Below are 10,726 nucleotides of genomic sequence, written 5' to 3'. Positions count from 1 at the left end.
ATGCTGTCGACCCATATAAAAAATAGGGTGGACGCCGGGCGGGCGGCCGACCCAAACGGACAAAAAACGGACGAAATCGCTGTCCGTTTAGGTCGGCCCGTTGGAGTTGCTCTCACTTCTCTACTGTTACGCAAAATCGCTGCTACTGCACCCGTACCGTCGTCGGAGAAACACACATCCATGTTCATCTTATACATCCCCGGCTGTGGTTTTTGCCATGTCTTCTCCGGATACAGAACAGTTTGCCGCGGTGCATGATTAATAGTGATCACTTGTATGGCGAGAGCAGAACTCGTGGGCTGTTTGATCGGCTCTCCCTTCACAGCTTCCCGATGCTCCCACCAAATATACCAAGCAGTGGCAGTTTCTGTCAGAAAAGGCGATTTTTCATTTGAAACTGCCACCGTTTGATCTCATTTCAGGACTAAACGGCCATAAAAAGGGGTTTCGTTGGTCACCCCTCTCCCAGCAAACGGTTGCCAGATAGAACTTCTGATGATAAAAGATGATCAAGTGAGAAGATAAAAAATCTCATCCCATTTGTCCTTGTGTGGGAAAAAAGAAAAGAAAAATCCACATGCTTCTCAAACCAATTTGGTAACCAACATGTGCGCCTTAATTTCAAACAAGCAGCGTGCAAGAGCCGTAGTTGAGGTGGCACGCGTTTTTACCCGAACCCTGGCTCACAGCAGAATACGTGTATACATTGGTGTCGCACGTTTTCATGATCTGGGGTCGGCTCATATTTTCTCTACCGGTTCACCGCCGGCACAAAAACGGCATGCATATATGCACGTGAGATCAAAGTTAATCACTAATCAGATCATCTTTGTCGCCTAACCGAACTTGTCCTAGCCTTTGGCTGTTTTCGATAACCTGCATGAATGAGATCCCATCGGGCCGATTTGCCGAATGCATGAGGAGCCGGGTCTTTGGATCCGCACCTACATCGTCCTCGCAGCCAATTTTAGGCTGCCCCTGGCTAGGCCATGCTGAATGGCCACAGCTATGACGCCCCAGCCCCGGACGTTGTCATGGAAAAGAGTCAATTTTTCGAAATATTTTTAGATCCAATTCAATTTTGTGCTGAAGTTTCAGAAAAGGGCCAACTCTATACATTTTCACCCTCGAGTGCTCAGTTACCGAATAAAAAAAATAAAAGAGTGCTTAGTTACCAAGTTTTTATCTTTCTTAAGGATGGTCATAGTGGAGAGTAAATTTTATGCATATCGGCCTTTTTTTGGGACATGAATCGCGGAGATTGTGGGCGCAGGCGGTAAGAGAGGGTAGAGGATACTTTTTCTTCCAAAATTAGGTTTAACTGAGTCCTTGGACAAAACCACCGATTTCTGAGAGTACCTTTGGTAGCACAACCATGCTTTATTGCAACAATTATTATTATTGTTATTAAACCAAGAATGCTTAAAACAGCTACAACAGAAAATAAAAACAATCTAAAGTAAGAGCAGAAACCGGCACACAAGTTCTAAGTTAATCAATTACTTAATCTGACACAGCACTATGAAATACAGTACATAGCATTTTACATGCAGGCTCCATCTTTGGTGCCAGAGCTCCTTACGCGAGCTCCATAACGAGCGCAGATGCACCGCCACCGCCGTTGCAGACACCAGCAACTCCGATCTTGCCACTCTTCTCCCTAAGAACCTGTTGAGAAGAAAGAACCCCGTATTGCTTAGTTTAATTTTACAAGAACCATGAGAAACGGGCATTGAAGACACGATGACCTAATTAAGATGCTGACAACATCAGAACAAGTGAGGATAGAAGCACTGAAGACATGGTAAATGAAACCACGGAATATAACTTTCACATATACTTTTTAAGCCTCAATGTGGAACAATTGTACGGGTTACAGATTTAACTCCTTTCTGCATATATTTGGGACACAGAAAGGAGTCACAAAGATGGCCAAATAGTTGTAACAAAAATGTCTTACCCCTTATTTTGTGGTATTCTGCAGGCAAGATGTTAATTTTGCATATAAGATGCTTATTCCTATGATTACTACTTTTTTTTTGCGGGAACCTATGATTTACTACTCCCTCCGTTCCTAAATATAAGTCTTTGTAGAGATTTCACTATGAACTACATGCGGATGTATATAGATGTATTTTAAGTGTAGATTCATTCATTTTGCTCTGTATATAGTCCACCTAGTGGAATCTCTTACTTGATATCATTATTTACTCATGAAATAGCTTCTACTAGAAAATAGGATCCATGCTGAAAAACAGACTGACACGGATGATCAAAATGCAAAACAACACCTCAAGAAAGAACTTACACCAAGAAGGGTGACCAAAATGCGAGCACCACTGCACCCAAGTGGGTGTCCTAAAGATACAGCTCCTCCATGTACATTTATCTTTTCCTGCAAGCATAGCTGTTGTCAGCATGGAAGTTGTAACTATCATCTGCTGATCGGATTAATAAGTATTGCTGGTTCATAGCGAGTAGTCACAGTAACCAAGATTTAGTTCCTGGCAAGAATGTTCGACTTATTTTCAGGTGCAAACGTAATTTTGGTTGAAACAAGGAAGCACTTACTGAAGGAATTCCGAGAAGCTTTTGATTTGCAAGTGCAACAGCCTGTTTCCAGAAATAAAAATAAATACCATTTCAAATAATGTAATTAACTAATTACTAAGAAATAAAGAGAAATGATCAAGAGATACCGAAAAGGCTTCGTTGATTTCATAAAAATCAACACGGGAGGACTCTAGGCCAGCATTCGTGAGAGCCTTTGGTATGGCAAGTGCTGGGGTAGTGGTAAATAGTTCAGGAGCCTGCGTAACATGGGAATTGAAAAATATCATTAAGGGATTCAATTTTGGTAGCAAATAACTTTCACTGATTACAATTATATGCATTTTCCTATAATTGTACTCTACTACCAGCTAAGATTAAATAAAAGGTACTGTAGCTTACTTGGGCTGCATCGGCAAATCCCTTGATCCTTGCAAGGACATGCAATCCAAGTTCTTGAGCCTTCTTCCCACTCACCAATACTAATGCTGCAGCACCATCACTGTTCCACTCAAAAGAAACAGATGTTACTCAGTGCAGATGCATCACATTTTTCAGTGCATAAATAAACACACGACGAAGTTGGAGGGAGTACATAGAATGCCCATCAAAGACAGTCAGTGCAGGTACTTAGTTTCTAGCTTAGCGTTCCTTGATTGGCCTCTCTAGGAAGTTAATGTATATGACTATATGAGGATTCCTAATCTATCAACATGCATTGCATCGAGACACTACATTTGTATTTTCTTGAAAAGTTTAATACACAAAAGGAACCTCAACATTTTTTTCTTGAAAATGAACCAATTTCAGTTATAAATACAAAATAATATATATACCATCTTTTGGGCTGAAGTAAAAACATTCTGAGCAGCCCAAACATAAATGTTAAACATGAGTAGCACTTTGGAGACAAAGAGCAGTTGAATATGGCATTGCAGAAGACAACAATAACACAAATCAAATGAAATGCATAGTGTAGAACAAAGTATAAAATGTCAAAACAGAAAGAAAGAAGGAAAAGCACATCTTTCAGAATATCATGCAGTGGTTTGAAAACGATATGTGACAGAAGGACTTCAAAAGGCTTGTAAATAAAATAAATGACAAGCAGGTACCTTATACTAGAAGCATTTCCAGCAGTAACAGTACCAGCATTATCCTTGAATGCTGGTCGTAGCTTCTTCAGCTTGGCTGCGTCAAACTACGAGACACAATAGTTATATGATGAAGATGAGAGCCTAAACATTTATTTACAAGATACAAATAAATGCAAACTACATACTTTCCTTCTTGCAGTTAACTATATGATGAAGATAAACCATTGACATGTTTACCAACAACAAAATACGTACTGATTATTAGTACTTTTTTAGCCTAGTGCGTGAAAGCACTGCATTAGGACCAGATACATGCTGCCCTAAATAATCTGCTTGTTTATATTGAGATATAGCTACTGTTAGCTAAGTGACATGGGGTGTAGGCGTGTAGCTTATTTGTGCCATCTTATTAGAAAATTTACCTTGTCTAGGCTCTCATCTTTGTCAACAAGCACTGCAGGTTTCCCTCTACCAACAGGAACTTCAATCTGGATGATAGGACATAGAACATTAGGGAAACAAATAAAGGAACAGTTTCTTACTTTGCCAAAGAAACAGAAAAATCACCGGAACAATCTCCCATGCAAAAGCACCACTGTCACGAGCAGCAATTCCACGCTCATTACTTTGAATAGCATATGCATCCTACATAAAGAATATATAAATCTCAGATGTCATGAATAATAAATATATGGATTGCAGTTTAAGAAGAACAAAACAGCGAATCTTAGAAGATTTTGGAGGCATCCGACAGGTTTAACGCTGGTATATCAAATTCACCAACGACAACAATAAACCACAAAAGGGAGTACCCAATACCGAAATCTCCAACAGATTCTGGGGAACGGAATTTCTAGGCAGCACTTCCGTTGCCTTTCTTTTTGCAAGGAGGCTGATTCAACCCCAGACTCCAGGAAACAAGTGGAGATAATCTATGATGCACAAGGCCCACCCTTCTTAGATTTTTTTTGTAAGTAATTGCAAAGTGATTTAAGGTGCAAAGCATATTGTTCTGCACTGAAGACCAGCCTATAAGATAATATAAAAGTAATATCTACATGTCTCAAGCAAGCATACAAACAAAATCTGTGAAATCATGTTCGAAGCAAGCAACGAAAGGCTCATTTACTCAACCTACCCGAACTAGTAGTGTAAACTAATAGTGCATAATATACACTGGCAGTAATGCAGAATTGCAGCTATTGCTTCAAAGCATACATGATAATGTATGAGATGAAGAAAAAAGATATAAAACAAGAAACTGCATGAAAATGGTGATAATGGCAGTGATCAGTTCACACTGGAAAGACTGATTGTATGCGCGCTTCTGTATTTGTATTAATATTCACTACTACTGAATCTCCATACATAACAACTAAGACAATGTGTGCCCTTTTGGCGCTAGACAAATATAAGAATTGTAACTACATCAGAATATGGTTATTGCAATTTGTGGCAAGTTACCTGGTCTTCCCTCGTCAGGGCATGATTGTCAGCACAAAGCTCAGCGCACACTCCCATAGCATAATCACCGTATACATCCCAAAGGCCATCCTTAAGCATGCCATCAACGAGGCTGTCATGTCCGAAACGAGATCCTTTTCTGCATTTGATTGCACAAATCAGTAAGTCGGCACCAAGACGTAAACAGACATACATTAACAGTGAAGTTTTAAATCCATGTTAACCAAGATCCAAGAACATAATATAGTGTAAACATGTTAACAAATAATGAATGAATGAATGAGCAACACAAGAGTACTGAAAGGCAATCTAAATTCTAAAGTTAAGGTCTGACACACAAAATTTCGAACAGATATTTTGGCATTGTATTCTTCCTAGTATGCTTAGTGTATGCAAGAAAATGATCGTACTTCATTTATGCACTACACAAAAGTAGAACCAGAAGAACACTTGCTGACCTAGCTTCAGCAATGTATTTCGGAGCATTCGACATGCTTTCCATCCCACCTGCCACAACAATGTCATTGATTCCCAGTTGAATTGATTGCGCAGCAAACATGGTCGCTGTATAGAAAGGAAAGGAAACGGATCATGGTCAGAAAAAATAAGTCCCCTTCAGGAAACTGAGTACAGAGATTACAAGCATGCTCACAAGAATTCAGACCTTTCATGCCAGATGCGCAAACTTTGTTGACTGTGGTGCAAACAACCGTATTTGGTATCCCTGCACCTAAAGCAGCTTGTCTTGCAGGAGCTTGCCCCAAGTTAGCACTCAAGACATTGCCAAAGAAGACCTCCTGCACAAGGGATGGATCGACATTTGCCCTTCTCAGAGCAGCTGATCACCCCAGTAATTATGTTAGTACTAGGATGTTACCAAACCGAACAAAGTATACCATCTGGGGTAAACAGACAGAAAGTATTGGTATCACCTTCAATTGCTATAGAGCCAAGTTTCGTAGCAGGCAAGGAAGACAAGCCACCAAGGAAACTACCCATAGGGGTGCGTGCAACCCCAACAACACATACATCTGTCAGTAGTAAAGGAAAAGTTACTAACTGTAGCATACTGCAAAACCATCTAGCAGGCTCCCCTGCAAATGCTAACTACACAGAGCATAATTATACTCTGAACTTCTGAAGGCATGACTAAACAATGAAAATCAGGGAAGCCATCTGGTAAATGCCAGATTTCTCTTTATCTGATGCTCCTTCAATTTCAATATTTATTGATTTGTACAAGTTTGCGAAAGGCACCAAACAAAATACAAGAATCTGTTGTCTGACATGATGCCACGCTGGTAGTGAGTCAATTGTTTCCTTCTTCTTGTGGTTGGAATCAATTGTTTCCAGTGGTGATGCAACAAAAAAAACAAAAGATAAGCAAGCTGATCTAGAAGAGGAAAAGGGAAAGTAGCCTATAGCCAATGATGGACATTATCACCATGATGTTGCCAAGCCTATCAACTAGTAGTATGTTATACTGGCAACCGCGCAACATAATTCAAATATGTCAAAGGATCGAGAAAGAAAACAAAAAACCAATGTCACTGGCAAGAATAAATAGGAATTAAAACAAAAGACTGCCAATTGGTGCCTATCAACACGTTAGATCAATGTTTCGCTGAACTGAGTCAAAGCCAGGATCCTTTCGACTCAGATCGCTTATGCAGCAGTTACAAAAAAAAAGGAGTCTGAACTCTGAATTGCTAACAGCGAGCAGCTCATTGCCAGTGGTAATGCAACAAAAAACAAAAGATAACCAGGCTGATCTAGAGGAGGAGGAAAAGGGAAATTAGCCTATAGTCAATGATGGACATTATCACCATGGTGTTGCTAAGCATATCAACTAGTACTCCTGTATGTTATACTGGCAACCGCACAGCATAATTCAAATATGCCAGGGATCGAGAAAGAAAACAAAAACCAATATCACTGGCAAGTACGAATAAGGATTAAAACAAAAGACTGACTGCCAATTGGTGCCTATCAACACGTTAGATCAATGTTTCGCTGAACCGAGTCAAGGCCACAATCCTTTCGATGCAGATCGCTTATGTAGTAGTTACAGAGAAACTGAGTCTGAACTCTGAACTACTGACAGTGAGCAGCTCATTGCCTTGGAAAAAGCTCGGATGAAACAATACCTCTGGCGTCTGAACTCATGGCCGCTCCAAAGTCCAGCTGCGACCTGCAAAATCAGAACAAGCAACCCAGCGTCAGCCACCTCACACGCAAGCGCGCCACGGAATCGAGCGAAGAGCCGTCGCATCGCACGCGATCCCTCGGCAACGGGGGTGGATGGGGGGAGGATTCAATTCGATGATTCTGCAAGGAGGCAGGGGGGAAGAGAGAGCGTGCCTCGATCTGGTGGCGGCGGAGTGCACGAGGAGGAGTCGAGATCGGGGAGAGGGAACAAGACACTGAAACAGAGAACGGAGGTGGACTGGAGTGCTCGACTGCCCCGCTTTCGCTGTTATATTGGGCTCCTCGGACCGTTGATGGTTGGGCGTTGTTTAGATGGCATCTCGACCATCCGCAGTCGACATCGCCATGGCTGTAAGGAAGAGAAGGATGAGTTTTTCTTTTTCTTTTTTGGAAGGGTGGGGGTTAATTTGGTTAGTAGTACAAGTTTAATGGCGGTGGAACAAAAATAAGAGTCTCGTAATTAAAAGATGGAAGGTAGTAATGAGCTCATATTCCCGTACAATCTGATTTCCCTGATTTGGGGGGATTTTTTCAAGACTTAAACGGATTAATAGGAGGGTGCATGCAGCGGTCAGCCTTGCAGGTTAAGATAATTGTTTTGACCTCGTGGTCAACATTTAACGTGATCTGACCAGGTTTCAAAGTTTGCTCAGATTTAAACCTTTTTGCTACCGCCAAATACCCCGAAGGAGTAGGATTAATGGGCTACCGCACTGATCGGCGGTCGTAGACCCCCAGCTATGTCATTTGGTCATGTCTGCGAAACTGGCCGACGCAAATAGGTTTTTTTCCCTTAGCTAGGGTTTCGTCTTCTCCCGGGGCGATTGTTTCGCCGCCGTCGAGTTTTTCTTCCCTCTCCCGATCGTGTCGCTAGATCGTCTCGGGCTGAACTCGGGGTGTTCCCTGGGGACACCGCCCGGCCTGGACGCCCCTTTGCCACGAGAAGGAAGTTTTTAGGGCTCCTTGCAACACCCGTTCGATCTACCTCGGGTTAGGGTTCCAGTGATGGCAGCGGATGGCTCATCGGCGGCAAGGGCTTCTGGCGCAGATCCCGCTGCAGAGCTACAGAAGATGATGGAGGAGCTAGGGCTCCGTGAGGAAGATTTGGATGATATCGTCATGACGAGAAAGAGGCACCGCCGGATGCAGCGAGATGGATGGCCGTCGTTCGGGTGCACATAGACAAGCCGTATAGCCAATTTTGGTTCTTCAAGAACATGCGTGCGGCGTGGATCTTGAGCATCACTGCAAATTCCGTCCCCTAGAAGACAATCTTTACACAGTGCAATTTTTTTGTCTTGGGGATTGGGAGATGGTTATGCAGGATGGCCCATGGAACTTTTGAGGAAACGCTGTCATCCTCAAGCCTTATGATGGTGTTACCCGGCTTTCAATGGTAGCACTGGACACACTGGATATATGGGCGCAAATCCATGATGTTCCTGACAAGTATGCTCACCTCGTGGAAGCCATGGTAGGAAAGATTGGAGAGGTCTTGTACGCAGAAAATATATCCCAGGATTTTGCCGGTAACTTCTACCGAGTTTGGGTGAGAATTAATATTATCAAGCCTCTAAAGAATGCAGTAAGTATGATCAGAGACGGAAAGCGCCAGATCTACAGGGTGAGGTACGAGAAACTCCCAGATTGGTGTGCTGTATGTGGGCATCTTGGCCATATTTTCAAGGAGCATGGTGAGGGTATTCATGCACTAGCAGCTCTTGTTTTCAAGGACCTCCGCGCTTCATGGGCCATGCGTACGGGTGCGGGGCCTGGGGGAGGCCGCGGCCACAGGAGGAAGAAGAGGAGGCCGTGGAGGCCGTTCCAATGCTAGAGATGACATGCAACGTGGCTCTGCTATGAATACTAAATCTGCGGATGGGGATGACCAAACTGCTAATACAGTCATAGATATTGAGATGCAGGAGTCAAACCAGAAAAGGCTGGACAAAGATGATGGGCGGGCGCCTGAGTCAATGCTACTAGCGGGAGTTGTAGAACCAGTAGTTGATGGGGGGCCAGTGGGGGTGGAGTACTGGCACTGCCGCCACCACAGACGCCATTGAGCCCGCCCCAAAAAAAGGACCCGAAGCAGCCCAAGATACCCCTCGCAGGAGAGAAGAGTACCCAAGACAAGGTAAACAACAATAAAGGAGGCAAACACCCAGATGCATCATCGGTGGGCTCCCCGGCGGAGCACCGCTGGGCACAATGAGTCTCTTAAGCTGGAATTATCATGGTGTGCAAAGCTGCGACAATCCGAGAACTTCGCGAGTTAGCGAGGAAGTTTGCCGCTACTCTACTTTGTATTGTTGAAACTCAACTGGATAGAGCGAGAGTAGAATGTTTAGCTAGTACTATTGGTTTTTATATAACGCTTTTGCTGTCAGTAGTCAAGGTCGCAGTGGCGGCCTAGGAATTTTCTGGAACAATTCAATAAAGCTTGAGATTCTAGGGTACTCAGTGTATCACATAGACTGTGAGATTGTTGAATCTGGTCAGGACCCTTGGAGGGCCACTGTTTTCTATGGCAAATCACAAACCAATCGTCGACACCAAACATGGGATACCATGAAAGGCATGGCAGGTTTGAGTCAGCTCCCTTAGGTATGCATGGGAGACTTCAACGAAGTGCTACGTCCGGAAGAACAAGAAGGAATTGGGGAACGCGGTAATGCCCAGATTCAGGGCTTTCGAGATGCGGTTCACGTCTGCATGCTTGATGATTTAGGCTACCAGGAAAATTATTTGACTTTTGAAAAAAAGGTCCGAGGTGGAAGTTACACAAGGGTAAGGCTTGATCGTGCGCTGGCTTCAGTGGAATGGAAAGCGAGGTTCCCTTCAGCTTTTTTAAGACACATCATAGCAGCCACGTCGGACCACTCGCCGATACTCCTGATGTTACAGGACGAACAGCTGAGACCGGCTGCAAAACCACATTTTAAGTACGAGGTCATGTGGGAGACACATGACGAGTGGAGGGACACAATCTTGCAATATTGGGGGCAGGTGAGGGAGTCCTGGACTAAGGGGTCCTCGGACGTCCGGCCTGTTAGCCATGGGCCGGACTGATGGGCTGTGAAGACATGAAGACCGAAGACTGCACTTGTGTCCGGATGGGACTCTCCTTGGCGTGGAAGGCAAGTTGGCGACCGGATATGTAGATTCCTTTCTTTGTAACCGACCTGGTGTAATCCTAGATCCTCCCTATGTCTATATAAACCGGAGGACGTAGTCCGGAAAGGGAGATACTCATTACCATAGTCATACAGGCTAGACTTCTAGGGTTTAGCCATTACGATCTCGTGGTAGATCAACTCTTGTAACACTCATATTCATCAAGATCAATCAAGCAGGAAGTAGGGTATTACCTCCATAGAGAGGGCCCGAACCTGGGTAAACATCGT

The 10,726-nt window shown here is 43.5% G+C and overlaps 1 protein-coding gene across 1 annotated transcript; it reads right to left on the bottom strand.

Annotated features, from left to right (window-relative positions):
* Positions 1-1,360: 1,360 nt before the first annotated feature.
* On the bottom strand, positions 1,361-7,722 carry LOC123120873 (acetyl-CoA acetyltransferase, cytosolic 1). The gene is made up of 14 exons (XM_044540851.1): positions 7,473-7,722; positions 7,259-7,302; positions 6,044-6,142; positions 5,776-5,949; positions 5,570-5,675; positions 5,112-5,250; positions 4,215-4,292; positions 4,070-4,135; positions 3,666-3,751; positions 2,953-3,052; positions 2,700-2,810; positions 2,572-2,613; positions 2,309-2,395; positions 1,361-1,668 (listed from the first exon to the last, which is right to left on the bottom strand). Exons 2-14 carry the CDS (start codon positions 7,275-7,277, stop codon positions 1,579-1,581), a joined length of 1,197 nt encoding a protein of 398 aa, XP_044396786.1. The 5' UTR covers positions 7,278-7,302; positions 7,473-7,722; the 3' UTR covers positions 1,361-1,578.
* Between the last annotated feature and the right edge of the window lie 3,004 nt (positions 7,723-10,726).

This window comes from Triticum aestivum, chromosome 5D (assembly GCF_018294505.1).
Source record: "Triticum aestivum cultivar Chinese Spring chromosome 5D, IWGSC CS RefSeq v2.1, whole genome shotgun sequence".
Classification (NCBI taxonomy): domain Eukaryota; kingdom Viridiplantae; phylum Streptophyta; class Magnoliopsida; order Poales; family Poaceae; genus Triticum; species Triticum aestivum.
Note: the sequence above shows the minus strand (reverse complement) of the source record. Positions and strands in the feature narration are given on the sequence as shown.

Coding starts and splice junctions, on each gene's coding strand:
- LOC123120873 (XM_044540851.1), bottom strand. Junction 5,950..6,043: donor TGGCTCTATAGCAATTGAAG/GTGATACCAATA, acceptor TGGGGTGATCAG/CTGCTCTGAGAAGGGCAAAT. Junction 2,614..2,699: donor AAATCAACGAAGCCTTTTCG/GTATCTCTTGAT, acceptor TTCTGGAAACAG/GCTGTTGCACTTGCAAATCA.